General features: G+C 47.6%; 2 protein-coding genes across 12 annotated transcripts in view; both read left to right on the top strand.

Annotated features, from left to right (window-relative positions):
- Positions 1–11,382, top strand: part of LOC109735409 (uncharacterized) — a 36,156-nt gene extending 24,774 nt beyond the window's left edge. For 9 of the 10 annotated variants that reach the window (XM_073496570.1, XM_020294619.4, XM_020294622.4 and 6 more), the window contains 2 exons: positions 5,152–5,199; positions 10,895–11,382. In XM_073496570.1, the coding sequence (XP_073352671.1) occupies positions 5,152–5,199; positions 10,895–10,936 (90 nt within the window). In that variant the 3' untranslated portion in view covers positions 10,937–11,382. Of the gene's footprint in view, positions 1–5,151; positions 5,418–10,894 lie in introns of all 10 variants that reach the window. The other variant, XR_005753953.2, reaches the window with a different exon arrangement.
- A 680-nt stretch (positions 11,383–12,062) lies between these two features.
- LOC109735411 (uncharacterized) lies at positions 12,063–25,728 on the top strand. 2 transcript variants are annotated; one of them, XM_073496574.1, is made up of 4 exons: positions 12,063–12,502; positions 14,675–14,737; positions 23,976–24,053; positions 25,282–25,446. In XM_073496574.1, exons 1-3 carry the CDS (start codon positions 12,185–12,187, stop codon positions 24,051–24,053), a joined length of 459 nt encoding a protein of 152 aa, XP_073352675.1. In that variant the 5' UTR covers positions 12,063–12,184; the 3' UTR covers positions 25,282–25,446. The 2 variants fall into 2 exon arrangements, with proteins under 2 accessions (XP_073352675.1, XP_040242879.1); XM_040386945.3 differs by having other exon boundaries at positions 23,976–25,728.
- Positions 25,729–26,003: the final 275 nt, after the last annotated feature.

The following is a 26,003-nucleotide window of genomic DNA, read 5'->3' as shown; positions in this document are numbered from 1 at the left end:
TCTTTGGGGCCTTCTTGTCTGACCAAGGGATTCTTCATCAAACTTCTTGTCCAGACACCCCCCCTCAGAATGGAGTGGCAGAAAGAAATAACCGACATATCCTTGAGGTTGCCCGGTCATTGATGTTTACCATGAATGTGCCCAAGTTTTTGTGGAGTGAAGCAATTATGACAGCCACATACCTAATCAACTGGACACCTTCAAGGATACTCAACATGAAATCTCCGTGTGAGTTGCTTCTTGGAGAAAATAAGTTTGTTGTTCGCCCAAAGTTGTTTGGCAGTACCTGCTTTGTTCGTGATCACCGACCTTCTGTTGGGAAGCTAGATCCGCGGGCAGTGAAGTGTGTTTTTCTGGGCTATGCTTCTAGTCAGCAGGGATACAAATGTTGGTGTCCCTCTAAGACGCAGATTTGTAAGTGTGGATGTCACTTTCAAGGAATCTGAGCCATTCTATGGTGAGCCAACATACCTGAGTCTGTTGTTTGCAGAGCTTGACCACCTGCACCCTGTGGAAGATGGTCAAGAGGGGGAGCAGGCCACTCATGGTGATCCTGAGGGTACTAACACTAATGGTGATGTGCAGGCTCGTATCCAGCCAATTGTGGTACAATTCAGACTGGTACTCTCACTGATGGTGATGTGCAGGTTCAGGTCCAGCCAACAGTGGGTTCCATTTAGATTGGTAATCTCCAGCTCCCTGTTCGAGATCGATGGCAGACGACTCCCCTAGTGTACTCTCGACGACAGCAACAAGTGCCACAAGTGCATGACTCACCTGACACTCATCTGGTATATTCTCGGCGGCAGCCACAAGTGCAGGGGGAGCAGCAAGGCAGTGATGCAAGCTCATCTGACACAGTGGAACTGCCTATTGCGTTGTGAAAGGGGACACGTGAAGCGGCACAAAAGGCTTTACCATCGGATGTTTTTGATGATCATGACATTGGAAATGTCTGTTATGAGGCTCTGTCTCCTTCCTATAGAGCGTATGTGGCGTCTCTTCAAACCGTGTCAATCCCAAAGGACTGGAAGACTGCAAAGCAAGATCCGAAGTGGCGTGAAGCGATGATAGAAGAGTTGGAAGCACTGAGGAAAAACAAGACGTGGGTGCTAACCACGTTGCCGGCAGAAAAGAAAGCAGTTAGTTGTAAGTGGATCTATACAGTGAAGCAGAATCCTAAGGGGAAGGTAGAACGGTATAAGGCCAGATTGGTCGTCAGAGGATATAGTCAAACTTATGGAATTGACTATGACGAGACGTTTGCTCCAGTGGCAAAGATGAACACAGTAAGAATATTGGTTTCCTGTGCTGCAAACTTTGGGTGGAAGTTGCATCAATTAGATGTCAAAAATGCCTTCTTGCATGGTGAGTTGCAGGAAGAAGTGTACATGGAGATACCACCAGGTTTTGGTACTTAAGAAACCACGGGGAAGGTATGCAGGCTGAAGAAATCCTTGTATGGACTGAAGCAATCACCAAGGGCATGGTTTTGATAGATTTAGGCGTGCTGTCCGTGGTATGGGGTACCGTCAGTGTAACGGTGACCACACAATGTTCTACAGACACTCTGGTTGGAAGATCACCATTCTTGCAGTTTATGTGGATGACATTATCATCACTGGAGATGATAAGGAGGAAATAGAGAGATTGAAGGGGTGTCTGAGTAAGGAGTTTGAGGTAAAGGATTTGAGCAACCTAAAATACTTCCTTGGTATTGAAGTGGCCCGGACAGAGAAGGGAATATCTTTGTGCCAACGAAAATACACCTCGGATCTCTTGAGTGACATGGGCATGATGGGATGTCGTGTAGCCCCTACTCCGATTGAACAAAATCATCAAGTGATAGCACAATCAGGAGAACTGTTGAATAACGAAGATTATCAGAAACTGGTTGGGAGGTTATTGTACTTGTGTCATATCAGGCCTGATATTACGTATGCTGTGGGTGTGGTGAGCAGATACATGCATGAACCAAGGAGTGGGCATCTTGATATTGTGCACAGAATTCTGAGATACTTGAAGGAGACTTCGGGTAAAGGGTTGTGGTTTGCGAAAAGTGGACATCTTGAGGTGGATGTCTATAGTGACTCTGATTGGGCCAGTTGTCAAGATGATAGAAGATCAACTTCTGGCTACTGTGTGTTTGTGGGAGGAAATTTGGTGTCATGGAGAAGCAAGAAACAGACGGTTGTGTCTAGATCAACAGCAGAAGCTGAGTATAGAGCATTATCTCAAGGTTTGGGTGAGATGCTTTGGGTGAAGTATGTACTGAGCGAGTTGAAACTTCTGAGGAAGGGACCCTTGAAGGTGTGGTGTGACAATCAGTCAGCTATAGCCATTGCTAATAACCCATTTCAACATGATAGGACAAAACATGTGGAAATTGATCGCTTCTTCATTAAGGAGAAACTTGATGCGTGGATCATCAGCCTTACTCATGTCAGCACCGGACAGCAGTTTGCAGATTGCTTGACAAAGGGACTGGGAACAAAGAACTGTAACTTAGCATGTGACAAGATGGGAATGATAGACATCCACCACCCATCTTGAGGGGGAGTGTTGAACCGGTATGGGCCCCAGCCCATCTAGCTTTGTCACTTAGGGCCCAAGCCCATGTGGAGGTGCTGACCTAGAAGGGAGCATCCAGTCCTCCCGTTCCTGTGTGAGCCGCCATACACACACGACACAGCCACAGACAGGGTGAGCCCGCGACTCAACACATGCTATACAATACTTTTCCTTGGTATTCTAGAGCAAAAGAAGCCAATATTTAAGCATACCCCCATGCTTCCACTATTTTTGTGGCTGCGATTACATTTTCTGATGTAGGGTGGATACCCTAGGGCCGATCTTTCACGATTGGGGCGGATCCTACGAAGAACACGAGGGGAAAACGAGAGGAAACATAAAGAGTGATACAAGATTCAAACTTCGCACTTGTTGCAAGTTGGTTGGTTGAGGCAAAGTTTTAATAGCATTGATCTTAGATTCATCGACATGAACACCCTTAGAAGACACAACGAAACCCAAGAAAACGAGCTTATCAACACCAAAAAGGCATTTGTCCATATTAGCATAAAGGCGCTCTTTTCTAAGAGTTTGCAAAACGGTTCTAAGATGTTTGACATGGTCTTTGATAGATTTGCTAAAGACAAGAATATCGTTGAAATAGACCACAACAAATACGTCAATGTATGGGCGAAGGACGAAATGCATCACACGCATAAAGGTGCCGGGTGCTTCGGATAAACCCATTGGCATGACCAGCCATTCATATAAGCCAAACTTGGTTTTAAAAGCGGTTTTCCATTCATCACCTTCTTGGATGCGTATTTGATAGTAGCCACTTTTAAGATCAATTTTAGAGAAAATTGTGGCTTCGCTAAGCTCATCTAGCATGTCGTCTAAGCGTGGAATGGGGTAGCGATATCTAACCGCGATAGCATTGATAGGACGACAATCGGAAGACATGCGAAATGTACCATCTTTCTTGGGAACAAGAATTACCGGGACGGCTCAAACTTTCTCGTACATGGCCATTGTCGATGAGTTGTTGTACTTGCCGTTGGATCTCCTTGGTTTCCTCGGGGTTGACGCGGTAGGGAGCCTTGTTAGGAAGAGGTGCTCTGGGGATGAGGTCGATGCGGTGTTCGATGCCTCGAAGAGGAGGTAGACCCAGAGGTAGCTCGTCGGGGAATACATCTTGGCATTCCTGCAATAGAGAAGATAACACTAAAGGTAGATTGTGAGAGGTGTTAGTTTTAGGTGCCTCGTCCTTGCATAATAGGACATAGCGCATAACACTTGATGGGTTCTCACAGACTTCTCTCATCTCACTTTTGGTAGCGAATAGCACTAGGTTTTTCTTGTCACTCATCGTGGAGGCACTCAATTTAGGCTTGTGGCGCTCACTCTCTTTTTGGTGGTTCGCTCTCACTATTCTCTCCACGATGGTGTGTTGCTTGCTTGTCGGCGATCACTTGGCTTGGAGACATAGGTCGTAGCACGTACTCCTCCCCTTTCATCTTGAAGCTATAGTGATTGGTTCGCCCGTTGTGGATGACGCCACGGTCAAATTGCCAAGGTCGTCCAAGTAGGCGGTGGCAAACGGACATAGGAACAATGTCACACTCCAATGTGTCTTCGTATGCTCCGATCTTGAAGGAGACTTGGACCATGTGTTCCACTGGAATTGTGCCGGAGTCGCTAAGCCATTGACCTTGTAGGGATGCGGGTGCTTCATCTTGACCAATTGGAGCTTGGAGCATAGTTCTTCACTTGCCAAATTATGGCAACTTCCTCCGTCGATGATGACCTTCACGGACCTTCCATTGATGCCCGCCTTGGTGCGGAAGATATGACATCTTTGGTCTTCGTCTTGTTGATGTTGAAGAGTCAAGACCTTGGAGACAACTAGAGCGGGCCTTGAATCTTCGTCACAAAAGACTTGGTCATCTTCATCTTCATTCACTTGCTGGTGCATAGCCACATTCTCAAGGGCTTCCATTTCTCCTTCACTCATGGAGTCGTACGTACCGTCGTCGTTGAGAATCATGGTACACTTGTTGGTACACTCGAAGGACTTGTGGCCTCGGCCGCCGCATGTGAAGCATTTGATGAAACTTGTCTTGATGGTCTCATCCGATGGTGTTGTAGATGATGAAGCTCTCGGCTTGAAGTTGTTTGTAGTAGGAGGACGACTTGAAGTTGTCGAAGTTTTCTTGTAACTTGACTTGTCGCTGTTGCTTGTAGAAGGTTTGGTTGAGGTAGAAATTGGTAGGCGTTGAAGCTTGATTGTATGAGCCATATGTTTTGGAAGAGTACTTGGCATATTTGAAGTCATCTTGCACTTGTCGCTTCGCTTTAGAAGAGCGGTTGACCAACAAGGCACGAATCTCATCCATTCTTGCATTGTTCTCTTGTTTTTGTTCGTTGAGCTTGTTTTGAATACTCGTTAGAAACTGCTTCTGCTTCGAATATACAATGTATAGCCGATAACTCAGGAAATCCTGCTGGTTTCTGGTCATCTACTAGTACACAAAATTTGGTTAACCTATTATACGTCCCGAAATGCTGTAGAGTTGATCGTACACATGTTACTTCAAAGTGATGCCTTTTAATTTCTTGAAATATTATCGTTTTCTGCAGGAGTTGGATACAGATGAAGTCTTAAAGCAGCTGAAGTATGTAAATGCGGTAAAATTTCATCCCTAAAAACCAGTGCATTTTATTTAGTTTTATTATGGATTCTAAAAGTGTTTCTTTTCGGTTTTTGGGTACAAGCCTATGCACATTAGAAAGGACAAGAAGTTTCTTGAATCAGGAAAGGGGTGAGCCTCTCTGTTTTGTAGGATTCCAAAAATGTGGGAATAGGAAAAAAGTTACATAGGATTGCAGTGGGAATCAGGAAAGGGGTGAGCCTCTCTGTTTTGTACGAGTCAATGAAAGTTTTCCTGTGAAAATTAATTCAAATGAGCCCACAGGAAGAAGTGCTATGGATTATAATCCTACAAATCAAACAACCCACAAAGGAAAAGTTCATAAGGATTACAATCCTCCAGAATTCCTATGGAAATCCTTTAAAACCAACAGATCCTGCCATTTGAGAGTAGCGTTGGGACCGACCAGCCTACATTAGGGGTATTCGAAATAAGGTTTAGAGAAACCATTCAAAATGGTTTCAGAGAAGTGTTAAATGGGTGAACTCCAGACGTATATATGTGCATCACCGTTTGCACTTGGTGGGTTCAACCCGGATGATCGCCCCTCATTTACATCATAAATCTGCGCCTCACTGGTTCTCTTGATGAACCATCCTTAGAGCATGGTACTCTGCTCTAAAGTAGATTGCGCCATGTATATTACTGGCCTCTAGTCATTTACTCTAGATGTTATCTTTGGTTTAGGGAGCTAAGATTATAAACAGAAAGATTAATTTGTATTCAAAGACATGTGGAATCTAAATAATATGTTTAGATTCCACTTTCTTTAAATAATATGTTTCCTGGTCTAAAATAAAGTGGAATCTAAAATGTCTGAAGAATAAAGGAAGTGGTGGTCTAAACACAAAGAGTGTAACTGTTAGAAACTAGGGTTCTACCGGGTCTAGGCCGGAGGTTGTAGGGGAAGGAGGGAGCTGGTCGTGGACGCACTCGCAGCCGCCGGCGGCTGGCCGCCGTCATGCGCGAGGAGGCGGCGGCTGAGAGGGAGATGGCGTAGGGGAGGCGGCGGCTAGGGTTAGGTCTCCCGGCTCCCTAAGGAAGCCGAGCAAATATGATTGCTTCTTGCTTAATTCCAAAACAGATCCTTACACGAGTTTATATAATCCTCCTACTAAGATAATTGGGCTAAGCCCCTAATAAAGATAAGATAGACTGGGCCACAACTAACTGGGCTAAACACCTAATATGCCGGTCATAACATTTCTCCCCGCCTGCACAAACACCTCGTCCTCGAGCTGGAAGGCGGGGAAGCGCTTGCGGAACTCCTCGAGGTGATCAACCGTCGCCAAACACCTTTGTGGCCGCTGGGGCGGGCAGGGCGCCGAGCCCGGTGGCGGCGGCTGCCTCCTCAATGTAGTCCACAACCTCCAGGTAGAAGAGTCGTGGGCAGACGTGGCCGGGCACGTAGGGCTCGTCGCAGTTGAAGCACAACCCTTGACGGCGACGCTCGAGTTGCTCGGCTGGGGTGAGCCGGCGGAACGGGCGTGCCACGGTCGCGGCGAGGGGTGCCGCGGAAGCCTGAGCAGACCGACCCTGCGCGGGAACGTCCGGCCAGGGTGGCAGCCCAGCGGCCCGGGACGGTGACACCTGCTGGATGCCACCGCGCGGCGCTCGAACGCGCGGGCGTAGTACATGGCCGTCTGGAGGTCCTGGGGTCCCCGCAGCTCCACGTCCACGCGGATATGATCCGGTAGACCGCCGAAGAAGAGCTCGGCCCGCTGCCGTCACGCCGGGCGCGTGGCACGCCATGGCCTGAAAGCGGTAGGTGAAGTCCTGCACCGTAGAGGTGAAGGGAAGACGACCCAACTCCGCCAGCTGGCCCCCGCGTATCGGCGGTCCGAAGCGAAGGGAGGCAGAGCTCGCGAAAACGCTCCCATGGAGGCATGCCGCCCTCGTCCTGCTCGAAAGCGTAATACCACGTCTGTGCGGCGCCTCAGAGGTGATATGAAGCGAGCCAGGTGCGGTCCGACGCGAGCGTGCGTTGCCCCCGGAAGAACTGGTCACACTGTTAAGCCAGTTGAGGGGGTCCTCGGTGCCGTCGTAGGTGGCGAAGGTGAGCTTGGCGAAGCGGGAGCCGTCTGAGTACGGCTCGGCGGTGCGGAGCAGCGGCGCCGGGTCGGTGATCACACGCCCCCCCACGTGGAACGGCGGCGCGTCGAGGCCAACGTTGGGGCCCGCGGAGCTGGAGGACCCGCCGTACTGCGCCTGTTGTGACGGCACGTGCGGCGGTCCAGAGGCCATCGTGTAGACCGGCTGAGACGACGACTCGGTCAACCAAGCCGGTAGCGGGTGTTAGAGTTGTGTCGAATATTATTGTTCCAGTTAGGTTACAGTTGGACTTGGAGTCGTACGGTGTGTAGACAGGATATGGAGTCGTGTCCAAGTAGGACACTTGTATCCTAGGCCTCTCATATATAGCGAGGGTAGACACACGATGTAACCTATGTCAACATAATAGCACAGGCACGCGGGGGGAGCCGGCGCACGGGCGGCCGGGGTGCGGTATTGTAGCGGTGTCATGAGGAGGAGCGCCCGTAGTCAGGCCCCGGGGATGTAGCCATGATGGTGAACAACAACAACAACAACAACAACAAAAACAAAGCCTTTAGTCCCAAACAAGTTGGGGTAGGCTAGAGGTGAAACCCATAAGATCTCGCAACCAACTCATGGCTCTGGCACATGGGTAGCCATGATGATGAACCTCGTTAACAAATCTCGATGTCATGCTTGTGTGATTGCTTGGTTCTCGATAGATCAACGAAGCGCCTCGGATTTATTCTAACAAGTGGTATCATGAGCAAAGTTCGAAGAGGCAGCAGAAGTTGATTTAGAGGATAGCGATGAAGACCGGCGGCTGCGGAGGCTCGGCGACGTGCGGTAGCGATCGGAGATCATCACGTATAAATCAATCAGAAACAGCATTGCAAGACTGGATCGTCAGCGCCGCAGGCTGGTGGCTGGCGGGGCGCGCGTGGCACACAGGCACGGAATCTCGGCGAGATCGGAAGCGTGCGGCAGCGGCATACGTAACACGTAGCAGCAAGGGCGCGCAAGCAAAGCGCTAGGGCAGGCGGCCCTGCCGGTGAAGGCGCGCGCGGCTGGTGGTTCGTGTGTCGGATGACACAGCGACAACGGATCGAGATTGGTCGTGTCCTGGTGGTGGTGCGAGATCGGATACGGCAGCGGTGCAACGTGCGTGCTGCAGGAGTCCTCGAGGCGTGGCGAGCGACAGGCCTGTGGTGCGAGTAGCAGCCGAGCAACATGGCTGGAGGCCCATTGCTAGCAGTCCCAAGTGTGGGATTTAAGGCCCACGTTGGTTAGTGGCGGCCATCTCGGGCGGCAAACCCAGTTGGCGGTGTGTGGGCTGGCCATGGCGGGGTTTGGCTGGTGCACGGAAGATGCTCGTTCGTGGGAAGTCTGGTGGTACGCGCGATGCATCCGGAGGCAAGGTGCTTGGAGCCGCAGAAGCTGGACACGAGGTGTTGTTGAAAAAAAGCATGTATCGTGGAGGCTAGCAGCAAATTAATCAGCGAAGGAAAAAAAACCACATGGATAGCTTTGCATATGGTAGCAGTACGTTGGCTGGAAAAGCAACATCAAGCGTAGGAGATTGTGCCAAGAGAAGCACCACCACGTGAAGACCAAAGGATATTTCCTGGTTAGATTTTACGTCAGGAGTGGAGTAGCTTGTTCAGCATATCAGTGACGTTTGAAGGTGTTGCAGAGGCCAGGACAACTAAGATGAAAGTATCATGTGGATGAAAATTCGCGGAAGATGATTTGGGAGCCTAGAGTGCGTTGTGCAAGGATCATGCATACACAGGGCGTTAAGCAATGCACGGAGAGATGTGCTGGCAGACATGACGCAGGATGAAGCATGGTTGCAGTCAGATAATTTTGGCTGGGTCAGACAGGATAGTCTGATGGATCGACATGGATGTTGGTCAAAAGCAGAAGACAACAGTGATTTCAGCGTCGACGACATAGGAGCGTGATGCTGATGGAGGTCGACTTCTGGGGCGTGGAAACACGTGGTGCAGGCCTGAGGGCTTGTGCGGCTTCGACAAGACAATGGCGCAGGGTTGATTCAAGGTTTGTGTACACATGAGAGCTTGAAGTCGACAGGGCGCGGGGTGGCTTGTACAACCACAATGGAGTCATGTTGAAGGTGGAGCTGGAGTCTGATGGATGACTACACTGTGCTGATGGAGGGGCTATGGCGTAAATGCATGGAGAGTCGAAGCCTATTTCAGCGGGATAGCGAGAGAACGTGGATCGGACTGGGGCCCAGTGGTCTGATGGAGACGTGATACTCGACATCGGTCGGTGATGATCGGTGGTTCTCTGCAGTAGGGGTTTGAGTGGTGTGGGTCCGTGGCCCTAGAGATTCGACCAGGACAGCAGAGGCTAGACGCGGTGATAGCGGTGAGGCGTGAGGTAAGCACGGGACACAGCGACGTGCCAAGGCATTGGTGGTCAGACATGTGGTCAGGCAAATTGTGCAGAGGGTGCTGAAGCAGTGTTGACGAGTACCAGATTCAAGTTGGTGACCGGGTCTATCGGTGCCGGTTGATGGACAGGAATTGACCATGGAGAATATGAGAAAGTGGGGGAAAGTCTAAAATTGTCAAAAGCTAAGACAGTACATGGCCGTATATTCTGTGGTGTTCAGTGCACATGGCAAAGTGCGGATGACAAATACAGAAGGAGGCGGAGTGCTATAGCTGGGGGACATGCCAGAGACTATCCGGAACAAGGTTGAGACAACTGCAAATTTGACTCAGGGTGACACAGGGCGACGGTGAAATTCCTTTAAGTTTTAGACAAGCAGTCAAGAAAGACCGGTGACATTGAGTTCAGGTAACTCTTATATGTGGCGTCCAATATGTGAGTTGTTCACTTTCACGCAGACAGGGGTCGGTGTGTGATGGCGTTGAACGGATTCTCCAGAAGTTGGCAGTACAAAGTAGAGTAGTGAGAAACTTAATTTTGCTCAAGTATTGACTGTGAAGAAGACGAGAAGGGACTACAGTTGCAGGTGGAGTCACATGGAGTCTGGGAGTAGCAGCGGTGCTCAAGGTGTATCTCAATGTACATGGGGGTTTGATGCATGGATGAATTCAAGGTGGTGAAGAATATTCGCCAAGGTGGAGTTTGTTAGAGTTGTGTCGAATATTATTGTACAAGTTAGGTTACACTTGGACTTGGAGTCATACGGTGTGTAGACAGGATATGGAGTCGTGTCCAAGTAGGACACTTGTATCCTAGGCCTCTCATATATAGCAAGGGTAGACACACGATATAACCTATGCCAACATAATAGCACAAGCACGCGGGGGGAGCCGGCGGCGTGTGCCGGCGCCCGGGGTGCGGTATTGTAGCGGTGTCATGGGGAGGAGTACCCGTAGTCAGGTCCTGGGGATGTAGCTATGATGGTGAACCTCGTTAACAAATCTCGGTGTCGTGCTTGTGTGATTGCTTGGTTTTCGGTAGATCAACGGAGTGCCTCGGATTTATTCTAATCGCGGGGACCCGGTAGAACCCTAGTTTTTAATGAATATATCTCTGAACTTAAAATCATGCGGTGACCCCATTGTTTGATTTTTTTTACCCGATCATTGTTTGAATTTGAACTAACATGTCCTTCTCTCTGTTACCAATATATTCAGGTGAAGAATCGGCTGGCTGACCGTAAGCATAAGCCTGCTTAAATGCAAGGATGGCACAGTCGTGAAATACCTCACAAAGGATGTCATGTAGTGAGCCATCTGTTGTCAACACAATCTGTTGGTGACTCTTCATTTAATTGACCATAGTCGTCCTCCCCCTTTCAGTTGCCCACATAGGTTTTGATCCAAAAGAATTTTACAAAATGTTAACGCAGTTTTCGCAGCAGTGTACCGCTACTGATTTCAGCCGTCACTGCCAAACAATCTGCACCCAGTTTTGTTCGATTTGACTTTTGGATGAGAGGGGGCCAGCTAGCTATGATTGTCGTTCTACAATTTTATTTGATGTTTGTATCTTAAGAGGGGACCAAGTTGGATTCCATTTTGTAATGCCTGTCAGTCACGTGTTTGCAGAATCTGTAGATATTGAGTTCGACCGTGCCCCAAAGAACTGACATTCTGCATCGGCAGTCAACATTTTGTACAAATGAAATGATCATACTCCCTCCGTCTCAAAATTCTTGTTTTAGATTTGTATCTAGATAAATTTAAGACAAGAATTTTGGGACGGAGGGAGGGAGTACATCAGAGTTGATATTTTCTACTAGCTGTTTCTGATATTCTGCAAGTGTTCCAGAATTATCGTTTTCAAGTTGAATTTTGTTGATTATTACTTGCGGTAGTACAGGCTTGTGTGGTGTTAGGTTGCTCATGATGAGGTCCGTGAGGTTGAACTAATCCATCAAGATGCATCTTTTGTTTTTCTTGCGAGGTTGAACTTATCCAGCAAGATCCATTTTTTAGGTTGAACTAATCCAGCAAGATGCATCTTTTGGATTTTTTAGAGGTTTTTTGGTTCCCTGCATTTAGACTTGAACTAGGCCATGCCATGCCATGCCATAGGGCGATTTAATAAAACCCTTGTATCACTTTGATTGCTGTAATAACCGCATGTGAAATTAGCTACAAGCCCCTGCGAGCTGTCTCCACTTGTTGTCGTCATGGTGTGATGTCTCCTTTGGGTCGTTTCCTTCTATTTGGGAGCCACCACTTTGCCACGTTAATATGACAACGAGATTTGTTTGACCCTTTGGTACACGCCTTTCAAGAGGTAGCACTAGGAGTCACCGTTCAAGCAGTTATGTCTATTAGGGGCTTATAAGTCTATTAGGAGGTATCTTCAAAGCAGAAGACCGCTGGACAGGGGAGTTTTGCAAAAAAAACAAAAAACCCGAAGCTCCGGTGATCGCCTGGCGATCTGGCGGCGACGGAGATAGAGAAAGGGGAGTGATGGAGAAGGGGAATCCGGCGGAGGCCCCGGCGGCTCGTGACCCCAACGGGAAGGGGCGGGCAACAACGGCGTCCCAGGCGGAGACCACGGAGCCTCGCGTTCCCAGTAGGGCGGGGGATTCCGTCGGGGGCCCGCTGGATTGGGAAGAAATCAAGGCCACATCAAGGCGGATTCTCCGGCGATCTCCAAACCGGAATAGGTGCTGGAAGTGGATGAAGAGGAGGGCAGAGGAGATGATGCGCACGAATCTAGCGAGGATCCCTACTGATCTGGCGGGGAGTGGGAAGGCCGGCGGCTACAACGACAACAAATTGGAGGTACTTCCATATAACAGGGACCTTGTTTCTCAGGATTTGATCCCGTCCCGGGTAGGTGGTCCGATTTTGGCTGCTAGTAGTATGGAAACTAGTATTATTGCTCTGGATTACAGAGATTCTTTCTCTGAGTATGAAAGAGGAAGAGAGAAATCAGGGAATGAACATTATCTATACTTTAAAGGAGAAAAGAGAAATTAGTGGCATTTTATTTTGGAAATTGCCCATTTATGATCTTTTATTTTTTGATAAATGCACAATTCTCGTCATGTTGGTGGCGAATTTGAGTGAGGGGAAGAACTATCTCTACTCCAAAGGAGGAGTCCGTTTGGTCTCGTTAGCTCCACCGATCGATCGAAGGAAATCACCCCCTCGTCCCACCTCCTCCCACCGATTTTTTGTCCCTCGTAGTAGAAAAAACCGGCGGCATATCTCTACTCGGAGCAGTTTGTACGTTGTTTGTCCTTCCTTCGATTCCACCGATTTGTTTTCACGTACAAAAGAACGACCTCGCACACACACAAACCCCTCCTCCCATCACACAGAATACCCCACGCAAGAGAACCGAAGAAATAGCCAGACGCAACCATCCACGCACGCACCCGCGAGCCGTAAACTCTATGCATCGCCAGGCATCGCCAGGCGCCGCTGCCAATGCCAAGCGCCGCAGCGCCACCGTAATTCCAATGACCGACGAATCGAACCCCCCCTCGTCCCCAACAGGGATGGATCACACGGGCCCGACATGCAGAGCCGCTGTCGTGGGAGATGAGAAATAGGCCGCTGCCCAGCACCCTCGTTCCGAGCACCACGCTACGCGCCGACGCTAGGCAGTCCCGGCGGTAATCCGTGTTCTCGCTGACGGTGCCATCGGATCTGCAGTGGACGTGTCCAAGGAGATGGGGCTGCCAGCCTACCTCCTATTCAACCCGGTCGGCACATGTGGATTCTTGGGCCACCTGAACTTGGATCAGCTCTTTCGAGAGAGGATGTGTGCCATTCAAAGGTAAATGGTGCCGTTCAGTTTCGCTATTGCCTGTCTTGGCTTTGGATACTAGATGATCTGCTCCAGTGTCTAATTCCGCGTGTAGATAATCAGATCCATTGTGCTACCCAGTTCCTAATACCAGTGACGGAGGACCCGTAGGGCAAGGTGGGGTGGACGCCCACCTAGAATCAATCGCTGGCCATAGTGAGTTCGTGGCGGCTGCGGCTGCGTCATTCATCGAGTAAGAAGAAAGGGGGATTGGACAAGGAGCAATCATGGGCTTGGCCGGCGTGCTGGAGCGAAACATGTCTGTTTTAGCATGGGTCGAGGCACTAGGGCGCGTTGTGGGTGTGGCTTGGTCGGTCGTTCACTAGCTGAATCGTCGTGCGTTTGGCTGAGGAAGCGATCGCTGGCAACCGGTACTCCGGCAGGCATGTACCGCAGTAATTAGTGTGACGGTCAGCATCAGACCGCACAAGAAGACGGCTCTGCTCCAGCCTACATGCCGGAGCCTGTACTCCTGTCTTCTGCATGAAGGACATCAGCCTCTAGCAGTGCAGGGCGACAACAGCTGCACGACGTCACCGAAGTTACCCGCAGGCGATGGCCAAGTTTGGCTAAGTTTGGCATTAGCCTAGCTGCTAGCGGAAGTTGGACATGAAGGGAAGAGGCAGGGGTCAGAAAACACAAAAGGGCAGGGGTCATCAGAGTTGTTAATTTGTTTTTTCTGATTTATAGCGATGCATTATAAGTTTCTGAATTTTTGTCAAAGTGTCAACTGCAGATCGTGCATAGTAGTGGTCAATTGATAGTACTGGTCAAGGTGTCAAATACTTTGTTTTTGCTTTGCATCAAACCATTTCTTTTTGTGCTCTAGAGTTTAGAGTCAGCCCCACCTTGATTTTCCTCCGTCCTCCGCCACTATCTAATACACCAATCGAGGCCAAGTACAACTGGTGATGAGGCCAAGTACAACTGGTTGGAAAAGGAAAGGGGAAATCTTCGAGGAAAGACATGTTCTGCTTAGAAGGAACTTCCCAAGGGATCTCATTGATACTGGAAGTAGTTTCTTTTTTTTATTTCTAGATTTTGAGCATCTTGAAGGTTCATCGCTTGTTTTTTTTTCTTTTGGTAGCCCCTTTGTTACGACATCATCTTTCATGTTACAACCCGATGATCAATTTCAGACATACCTCTTCGCATATATGGAAACGTTGCAGCAAGTGGATTCCATGAATGTCTTTGATGAGGTAATATGTTTTTTGGACTTGTTCTTACTTTGGACAATTTTCTGTTATGATAAATAATAATAATAATTAGTATCATTTTAGTATCTTGTTATTGTCATCCTTCTGCTGTTTTACGATAAGAAAAACAGTTTCGCAAGCATGTGGAAGTTGTGTTTATGACTGCCAAGGCCGACGCCGCACCATTATCGACGGACGAGACAGCCTGGATGATGTAGGGTGGAACCCTATACGGCCGATCTTTCACGGAAGGAGCGGATCCCAACTAAGAACACGAAGAACACGAGGGAAAACACTTGAGAATCACTCAAACAAACAAGATATAGTCACACATATGCTAGATCCTCGAAACACGAGAGGAGATACAAGATCCACGATCAACAAAGGATGATAGAAAGGTAACCGGTTCTTCTCCGTGAGGAGGTCTTGATATGGCCACCCAAGAGGGGGTCTTGAATCCAACGTGGATCTTCTCCGAAGAGGGGCCACGGTCTCTCTCAAGGAGTAGATCCGTATGGATGAGCGAGGCTCTATCTCACAAATGAGCTATCACAACGCTAACCCTAGAAAGAGGGAGGAGGAGGAGGAGTATATATAGTCTAGGTGGGCGAAGGGGTACATGGGCCTCGGGCCCTTACACTGTGTGCAGACAGGGGAGGCCGGATGTCCGGGCATCGGGCCAGATGTCTGGGCCTTCGCGAGGTGCCGGATGTCCGGGCGGTCGATGCTGGCCTTGATGCTCTCTGGATAGGCGGGGTCCGGATGTCCGGTGATGGGCCGGATGTCCGGGAGCTCGGGACCGGCCGGATGTCCGGGCTGAAGGGCCATGTCTTCTGTTCTTTGGATAGGCCTGTCCGGATGTTCGCGAAGAAGGCCGGATTTCCGGGCCGGATGTCCGGGTTGGCCGCCGGATGTCCGGGCCCTGTAGACTTGGCCGCTGGCTCCTTGCTGATGGTGACACTTCCAGGGGCCGGATGTCCGGGTCCTGGGAGCTGTCCTTGACTCCTTTCGTTGGTTCTCCTCGTCCATGAACTTGGGGACTTGTCCGTCTTCACGTGCATTTTCGGGAGGGTCCTCTTGATACCTAATCATGCACAACATCTCGGACTTAGGTAGTAGCCATGTCTCGAGTGGATCATTTGTGATATCACTAAAGAAGGAAGTCGCCTCTGTCTCGAGAGCTCTAGCTCGTGCTCGTGTCATGGTTCCTCTTGGCTCTTCATGAGACGATGGTAGGTCCATGGGGATGACCGTAGGATGCTCCGCATCATCTCCCCTCCCTTGGGAAAGATCCGACCTCGGATCGAAATCCTCATCACCATGGTACGGGGAGAGATCTTTGACGTTGAAGATGTCACTCACGGAGTACTTGTCGCGTGGAATGTCGATCTTGTAGGCGTTGTTGTTGTAGCGTGCAAGCACCTTGAAGGGTCCATCGGCTCGTGGTAGAAGTTTGGACCTGCGTTCGTTGGGGAAGCGGTCCTTGCGAAGGTGTAGCCACACAAGATCTCCAATGTTGAATATCATGGGTTGCTTGTTGACGTTGAGCTTGGTCGTGAGTCGTTGTACTTGGCGCTCGATGGTGTGCCTTGTATCTTCATGCATCTTCTTGAGATAGTTGACTCGGGCACTCGTGTCCATGTTTGTGCGCTCTTGTAGTGGTAGAGGAAGAATGTTCAATGGGGACAACGGGTTGAAGCCGTAGACGACCTCGAAGGGGGATTTACCGGTAGTCGAATGTCTTGCACGGTTGTAGGCGTACTTGGCGATAGGTAGGCACTCCTCCCACTCCTTGATGTTCGTCTTTATCAACACGCGTAGTAGAGTGGAGAGTGTACGGTTCGCCACCTCCGTTTGGCCGTCGGTTTGAGGATGGTATGCCGAAGAGAATAAGAGCTTGATTCTGAGCTTGGCGCACAAGGTCTTCCAAAAGAAACTCAAGAACTTGACGTCGTGGTCCGAGACAATCGTCTTTGGCACTCCATGTAGTCGCAAGATTTCCCTACAAAAAAGATTTGCAACATGTGAAGCATCGTCTATCTTGTTGCATGGTATGAAATGTGCCATTTTAGAGAATCAGTCCACAACAACAAAGACGAAATCCTTTCCATTTATAGTTCTAGGCAAATCAAGGACAAAATCCATGCTAATATCCTCCTATGGGTGATATGGAATTGGAAGGGGCATATAAAGTCCATGGGATTGAGCTTAGACTTAGCTTTGCGACATGCAGAGCGCCGAGTAGTGAAGCGTGAGACGTCACGGAACATCTTGGGCCAAAAATATTTCTTGGAGAGCGTAGCAAATGTCTTGTCGCGTCCAAAGTGTCCCATTAGTCCTCCTCCATGAGATTCTTGCAAAAGCAACAAACGAAGAGAAGACTCGGGGATGCAAAGTTTGTTAGCTCTCATAAGATAATCATCTTTGATGTAATAGCGTTCCCAAGATGTATGCGTCAAACACTTGGCATAAGGAATAGCAAAAGTAGGATCATGCGCATACAAGTCTTTTATGTGCTCAAAGCCAATGACATTTAATCCAAGTTTAGTAACAAGCATGCATATACGGGAAAGTGCATCTGCCACAACATTTTCCTTACATTTAATATACTTGATGACATAAGGAAATGACTCAATGAACTCACTCCACTTAGCATGATGCTTGTTCAACTTAGTTTGACCCTTGAGATACTTAAACGTTTCATGATCGGTATGGATGATAAATTCATGAGGGCGAAGATAGTGTTCCCATTCACGCAAAACTCGCACTAAAGCATATAGCTCTTTGTCATAGATGGGATAATTGAGTTGCGCTCCGGAGAGTTTCTCACTAAAGTATTCTATGGGGCGCTTCTTTTGCGTTAACACACCTCCTATGCCATTACCGTAGCATCGCAATGAATTTCAAAGGGTTTGTCAAAGTTGGGTAATGCAAGCACGGGAGCATGAGTAAGCAAATTCTTAAGCTCATTGAATGGGCTATCTTGAGATGGTCCCCAAACAAAGGGTGCATTCTTCTTGCTCAAAGCATGTAAATCAGACGCAATAGTGCTAAAGTCCTTCACAAATCTACGGTAGAAACCGGCTAAACCAAGGAAACTACGCACTTGTTGCAAATTGGTTGGTTGGGGCCAAGTTTTAATAGCATTGATCTTAGATTCATCAACATGAACACCCTTAGAAGATACTACAAAACCCAAGAAAACAAGCTTATCAACACCAAAAAGGCATTTGTCCATATTAGCATAAATACGCTCTTTTCGAAGAGTTTGCAACACGATTCGAAGGTGGGTGACATGATCTTTGAGAGATTTGCTAAAAACAAGGATATCGTCGAAGTAGACCACAACAAACTCACCAATGTAAGGGCGAAGCACATAATGCATAAGACACATGAAAGTACCGGGTGCTTCCAATAAACCCATAGGCATGACTAACCACTCATACAAACCAAACTTTGTTTTGAAAGCGGTTTTCCTTTCATCACCCTCTTGTATGCGTATTTGATAGTAACCACTTTTGAGATCGATTTTGGAAAAAATAATGGCACCGCTAAGTTCATCTAGCATATCATCAAGGCGTGGAATGGGGTACCTATAGCGAACGATGATAGCATTGATAGGTCTACAATCGGAACACATGCGAAAGCTATCGTCTCTTTTTGGCACAAGAATGACCGGTACGGCACAAGGACTCAAACTTTCACGCACATGTCCATGGTCTATGAGATGTTTTACTTGCCTTTGTATTTATTTGGTTTCTTCGGGGTTGACTCGGTAGGGAGCCTTGTTTGGAAGTGGTGCTCCGGGGATGAGGTCGATGAGGTGTAGACCCGGAGGTAGCTCGTCGGAAAAAACATCTTAGAATTCCTGCAATAGAGAAGATAACACCAAAGGTAGATTGTGAGAGGTGTTAGTTTTTGGTGCCTCGTCTTTGCGCAATAGGACGTAGTGCATGGCACTTGATGGGTTCTCACACACTTCTCTCATCTCACGTTTGGTGGCAAAGAGGACTAAATTCTTCTTGTTGCTCATCGTGGAGGCACTCAATTTGGGCTTGTGGCGCTCACTCTCTTTTTGGTGGTTCGCTCTCTCACTATTCTCTCCATGATGGGTGGCTTGCTTGTCGGCGATCACTTGGCTTGGAGACATAGGTCGTAGCACATACTCCTTTCCTTTCATCTTGAAACTATAGTGATTTGTACGCCCGTTGTGGGTGACGCCTCGGTTAAATTGCCATGGCCGTCCAAGAAGGAGGTGGCAAACGGTCATCGGCACGACATCACACTCCAAAGTGTCTTCGTAAGCTCCGATCTTTAAAGAAACTTGTACCCTATGCTCGACTTGGATAGTGCTGGAGTCGCTTAGCCATTGAACTTTGTATGGGTGCGGGTGCTTCATCTTGTCCAATTGGACCTTGGATCATAGTTCTTCACTTGCTAGGTTATGGAAACTCCCTCCATCGATGATGACCTTGACGGACCTTCCATTGATGCCGGCCTTGGTGTGGAAGATATGGCATCGTTGGTCTTGTTCTTGTTGATGTTGAAGAGTCAAGACCTTGGAGACAACGAGAGCGGCGCTCGAATCTTTGTCACAAAAGACTTGATCATCTTCATCGTCGTTCACTTGCCGGTGCATGGCCACTTGCTCAAGGGCTTCCATTTCTCCTTCACTCATGAAGTCATAGGTTCCATCGTCGTTGAGGATCATGGTGCGCTTGTTTGTATACTCAAAGGACTTGTGGCCTCGGCTGCCGCATGTGAAGCATTTGAAGGAACTTGTCTTGATGGTCTCATCGGTTGGAGTAGATGATGATGAAGCTCTCGGCTTGAAGTTGCTTGAAGTAGGAGGACGACTTGAGGTTGTCGAAGTTTTCTTGTAACTTGACTTGTCGCCGTTGCTTGTAGATGGCTTGGTTGAGGTAGAAGGTGTTGGAGTCGTTGAAGCTTGATTGTTGGAGAAGCCATAGGACTTGGACGAGAACTTGGCGTACTTGAAGTCATCTTGCACTTGGCGTTCCGCTTTGGTAGCTTGATGCACTATCTCAATGAGGTTCGAGTATGGTTGGAAGTCGGCGATCTTCTTGATAGGATGATTGAGTCCATTCAAGAAACGTGCTATAGTTTGTTCATCATCTTCCGTGACATTGGCTCGTATCATGGCAATCTCCATTTCCTTATAGTACTCTTCAACGCTCTTGGTTCCTTGCTTGAGGAGTTGGAGTTTCTTGAATAGGTCGCGGTTGTAGTAGGTAGGCACGAAACGTGCTCTCATGACATCCTTCATTTGCGCCCAAGTTATGATGGGTGGTTCACCTTTGGCCGCTCGGCGCTCAGTGACTTGTTCCCACCAAATGAGGACGTAGTCTTGGAACTCGAGGGATGCCATCGCGATCTTCTTCTCTTCTTCATAGTTGTGCAAGCGGAAGATTTTGTCAACCTTCAATGCCCATGATAGGTACTCTTCGGGATCATTGCTTCCGGAAAACTTGGGCATGGTGAACTTTAGCTTGCCGTATCGTTGCTCTTTATTGTGTTGGGGTCGGGGATGATGACGTCCTTGACGAGGAGGATTGTCTCCCTCAACTTGATCTTGTCTTGGAGGATTTCCATTTTCATCTTGCTCATGTTGAACTTGATGTTCTTGGCGAGCTTGTGGAGGAGCTTGACGAACTTGACGATGCACGCGAGCTTGATATAGTCGTTCTTGAACTTCATCACGAAACACTTCTTGTTGCTCACGAGCTTGTCGGTTGCGCGTGGCTACGGCTCGAGTTGAATCTCGAAGGGCACATTGCGCCTCAAGTGCTTGAGCTTCTCGTAGTTGTTGTTCTTGACGTTGTGCCTCGCCATCTTGTGTATCTTGGTGTTGTCGCGCATGCTCTTCCTCTTGTTGTTGGCGTAGACGTTGCCGTTCTTGTGCTTGCGCGAAAGTAGCTTGGTTTTGACGGTGTCGATGTTCTTGCATGCGAGCTTGCTCTTGAGAGTCAGTGTCGTGTAGCGGATTGCGGTTGGCGTGACGGTCTTGTCGCGCGGCACGACGAAGAGTGTTCGATGTCGGAGTACTTGAGCCGGAGATAGTGTCGTCGGAGTGTCGACTCGAGCGGCTCCGTCTTGAGTAGGACGAAGTGGTAGAAGAGCGGTTGACTAACAAGGCACGAATCTCGTTCATTCTTGCGTCATTCTCTTATTTGTGTTCGTCGAGCTTGTTGTCGAAGTAGTCTCTTGTACGTTGCTCGGAGATTCGCAAGTCGGTGGCGAGATGGTCGATGCGGTCGCTCATTGCTTGTTGCTCTTGATGCAAAGCTCATTGTGTACCAAAGAGGTGTAGCTTGGTGACGTAGTTGTTCGGGTCATCATCTTGCTCAAGGAAGAGTGGGTTGGTAGAAGTACTTGGTCTATCCATCATTCCAAACAAATATGTGAGTGGGAGAAAGAGAAGAACTTATACCAAATGTACCTTGACCCAAGTTGAAGATGGATCAATGATCACTCCAATGTGTAACAAGGAAATATCACAATTGGTACTAATTCTTGTCAGTTTCTCACACCTACACAAGTAAAAGCTTCTAGTGAAGCTTGGTTAGGATGGTGGCACAAAATTGGATGCAATTGTTAGTGAGCTTCAATAATGTTGGAAAAGATTCACAAATTTGCAAATGCAACAAGTAGACCAATAGCAAGATATGATACACGGAAACACACACGCAAATAGATAAGTGGGGTCGTGCAACCAAGGAGTGAGCCAAAATGTGGAATCCACGAAAATGCTCTTGTTGCACAACACTAGAAAGACGCTAGCACGATTGCACAATAGGCGGATACGAAACTTGTGCACAACCTACTAAGCAAAAATGCAACGACTTCTATCCCAAGTATGCTATATGTATGGTATTCCGATGATATGATCGAAGATGATCGAGTATGACAATCTTAATGTGGTATGATGCTATGGTTCTTGCTTATAAGCTCTTTGCTTATCTTTCCCTTTTGCTTAAAAGCTTGTTTGGCTCTTTGTCGTTTGAGCTCTTTTCTCATGCAAAACTTCACGAACCAAGATAGCAATTGTGTATGCGATGACAACCTTGTGACACAAGAGATGATACCAAGATATGCACCACGATGGTATGGTATGTATGCTATGGAAAGTATGATCACTAATGTGCACAAGTCACGTTGCCGGCAATACTCAAAGGCTAGTCTTGATGGGTAAGGTACGCAAAAGTAAGCCTATGGGGTTATCAATGCAATGGCAAGAATGTAGAATGATATCACGATACCAAAATGAGGTTACCATTGTTGATGACGAGTCCATGGCGAAGATGAGCGGCGGTGATGTTGATGTTGAACCGTACCTAAATAGCCGAAACACAATAGGACACAGGAACCGCAACTCAAATTCTCAAAGCAAAACGTGTAGAAATTGTCGGGATAGATAGTGGGTAAGCGGTGGTGGTGTTTGTGGAAAATGGTAGTGGTATGCGGAAGTGATGGTGGTATGCGGAAGTGTATGTGGGCACCGGATCAAAATTTGACGAAGGTTAGGTGGGAAACGGAGCGGTGGATGGAAGTGCTGCTGTCAGGGGCCGGATGTCCGGGCTTGAGGGCCGGATGTCCGGGCTGTCGGGTCGGATGTCTGGGCTCTGGATCCGAGGACGAACTCGAAGAACTCCGCGTGGAAGAGGCAAAATCGGGGCAAGATTCGAGAGATTTTGTGGATGGAAATTGGGGAAAAGATGGTGGAAAGGTAGATCTACCTGCAACACACAAAATCCGCGGATCAAATCCAACAAAACTTCATCACACCAACAAACCACAATAAAATTTGGGGCTATTTTTGTGGGGAATTTTTAAATTAGGAACAAAATCAACAAAACTAGGCTAGAAAACAAAGAGGGGGGCTCCGAAATCATGATCAACGTGGCTCATGATACCAAGATGATATAGGGTGGAACCCTATACGGCCGATCTTTCACGAAAGGAGCAGATCCCAACTAAGAACACGAAGTACACGAGGGAAAACACGAGAGAATCACTCAAACCAACAAGATATAGTCACACATATGCTAGATCCTTGGAACATGAGAGGAGATACAAGATCCAAGGTAACCGGTTCTTCTCCATGAGGAGGTCTTGATGGGGCCACCCAAGAGGGGGTCTTGAATCCAACGTGGATCTTCTCTGAAGAGGGGCCGCGGTCTCTCGCAAGGAGTAGATCCGTATGGATGAGCGAGGCTCTATCCCACAAATGAGCTATCACAACGCTAACCCTAGAAAGAGGGGGGAGGAGGAGTATATATAGTCTAGGTGGGCGAAGGGGTACATGGGCCTCGGGCCCCTACACTTTGCGCAGACAGGGGAGGCCGGATGTCTGGGCCTTCGCGAGGCGCCGGATGTCCGGGCGGTCGATGCTGGCCTTGATGCTCTCTAGATAGGCGGGGTCCGGATGTCCGGGCGATGGGCCGGATGTCCGGGAGCTCGGGACCGGCTGGATGTCCGGTCCTTTGGCCGGATGACCGGGCTGAAGGGCCAGGTCTTCTGTTCTCTGGATAGGCCTGTCCGGATGTCCGGGTTGGCCGCCGGATGTCCGGGCCCTGTAGACTTGGCCGCTGGCTCCTTGCTGATGGTGACACTTCCAGGGGCCGGATGTCCGGGTCCTAGGAGCCGTCCTTGACTCCTTCCGTTGGTTCTCCTCGTCCATGAACTTGGGGACTTGTCCGGCTTCACGTGCATCTTCAGGAGGGTCCTCTTGATACCTAATCATGCACAACATCTCGGACTTAGGTAGTAGCCATGTCTCGAGTGGATCATATGTGATATCACTAAGGAAAGAAGTCACCTCCGTCTCGAGAGCTCTAGCTCGTGTTCGTGTCATGGGTCCTCTTGGCTCTTGATGAGACGATGGTAGGTCCATGGGGATGACCGTAGGATGCTCCGCATCACTGGAGGCAGCAATCGACGGTTACACCCCAATCCTCGCTGGCACCCCTACTGAACGATAGCGCCGGCGCACCGAGGAACGATTTGCACGAAAGCCTCATCCTGGACCGATGCCACCGGGGAAATCAAGACCTTGGAAAATACCGGTTTGTGAGTCTAAAAAATGAAAGATGTTTATTTGTGTGAGTATACCAAGATTCTTATATCTTTCTTTAAATTTTCCTGTATATAATTAAGTATATATTTTCTTTATTGCCGTGCTATGATTGCTGATGCAAATTCCATTGATCTTTGAATCCAGGAACAAATGTTGTCATTTAGTGCTTCAAGTAACAACTCAACGTGTGCATTGAGCATATATAAGGAAACGAGGCTATAGGTATAATCTAAAAAAGGCATAAATGATGACTACCCATTAACAAACATTACTATATGCTCTTTATTTCTTCTTCCTGGAATCAAGGTCAGTCAAATATGTTCATGTTACTGGTCAAACGAAAAGATGTTCATGTTCATCTCCATGGAATGGAATGATGGTAGTGCTGCTCCATTCATTAACTATAGCCCCCAATAGCTAATCCATCTAGATGGTTTTACGTTTCCTTTTTAAATAATATACAAATAGCTCCCAGTAAGACAAGTGATTTATGCCTTTTTATATGACAATGCTGCAACTTCAATTCTACTTGCTAATATCTAGGAACCACTTAACCTGCTTCAAGTTGATGTTCAATAAACATGTGCATTTACATGTTGTAAAATCATAAAACTCATATTTTTTCTCTATCCTCTGAAATCTTGCGTAAATTGGTTGTAGGTTGTTGACTCATCATTGCAAGCAGTTAGTGATGATATATAAATACTAAAATAAAATAATTCAAAGGTGTACCCTGAAACTCGTGCATTAAATTTTCAATGTTTTTGATTGAAATTTGCTGAGAATTTAGTCAAATGTTGTGGGTGTGGAAGGGCGGCTTTTTCAAACACATATTAAATGGCTTAGAGCACATTTGATCATCTTTATTGTTTTTAACACTTAGTAATGAGCTCATAGATGACAGAAGCAGAAAAATACGTTGCCAAATATCATTGGACTGCATACTGACATGGTAGAATCAGTAGTCTATCTCACTTGTTCTTGTCAGAACCTGCATAAGATTTTGTATGTGATGCTCTTCTTTATTCAATCAACTGAAAGAAGAGCATCGATAATAGATCACCACCAGGTTATCACCAACCAGCAAAAAAGGTATATGAAGCTCTATTCGACAAACGATAGTTGCTCATTCTTTGCCAAGAGCAAATCTGAAGTTGCATATGAACTTCTTAAACTAAGCATTCAACAAATAGATCAACATATTCCATGTTTAGTGTACAACTCACAAATAGACATTTGCTGTGAGAAAAATATTAATTGTTCCTAAAATGTCGAGACAAGTTTTTATTTTATAATTTGATGCTCTTGTTGTTATCCCGCCCTCATAGGATTTTAGAGTTTGATGGAATATAGTCATATTTTCTTACAATTACAAGTTCTTCTATAATTGGATGAGAAGATACCATCTAGCATGTCAATTAAGAATTACACATATTTATACCTCGAACAGGGAAGCATGTATTTGATCTTTGCTGCTGAGATTCAGTTTTTCCTATCGGAGGTCAGACTTCATTGCTTGGAGTTTTACAAAGAACGGATGTTTCACAGTTCGCTCGACTTATTTGGAGGAATGGAACAAACAATATGGGAGAAAATTGTAATACAGAAATGGCATGGGTAGAACAAATGTCAATACGATATGGTCTAAGATTTGGAAGTTATCTTGTCCAGCAAAGGTGAAGATTTTTATTTGGCCCACTTTACACGGAACCCTTCCGTGTCATGTTACATTTGCAAATAGACATATGAAGGTTTCGCCCATATGCCCATCATGTTCTAACGGGCTGGAAGATACAAAACACTTGTTATTTTTATGTAAAAAGGTGAAAGAAGTGTGGGAAAGGTTGGGTCTGCATGAGGCCATTGAGAAAGCCTGTGCAATTGACCGTGCGGGAAAGACGGTCCTTGAGTTCCTTCTTCTTATGCCAAATCATGAGCTATCTATAGTGGACACCCAGAAAATGTACGTGAATTGATCGCCAATAGCTTGGTACTTATGGTGGGACAGACGTACGCTAGTTCATCAGGGAAAATCACAAGACGCATACCAAATTTCGATGGGAGCCCGTGCTATAACGACAAATTATGTAATTGCCCAATCCCCTAGGGCAACCAATAAAAGAGAGGGGTGGACAAGACCACCTAGAGGTTTTGTGAAATTAAATGTTGATG

This window comes from Aegilops tauschii, chromosome 4 (genome assembly GCF_002575655.3).
Source record: "Aegilops tauschii subsp. strangulata cultivar AL8/78 chromosome 4, Aet v6.0, whole genome shotgun sequence".
Classification (NCBI taxonomy): domain Eukaryota; kingdom Viridiplantae; phylum Streptophyta; class Magnoliopsida; order Poales; family Poaceae; genus Aegilops; species Aegilops tauschii.
This window is presented reverse-complemented; position numbering and strand designations above follow the sequence as displayed.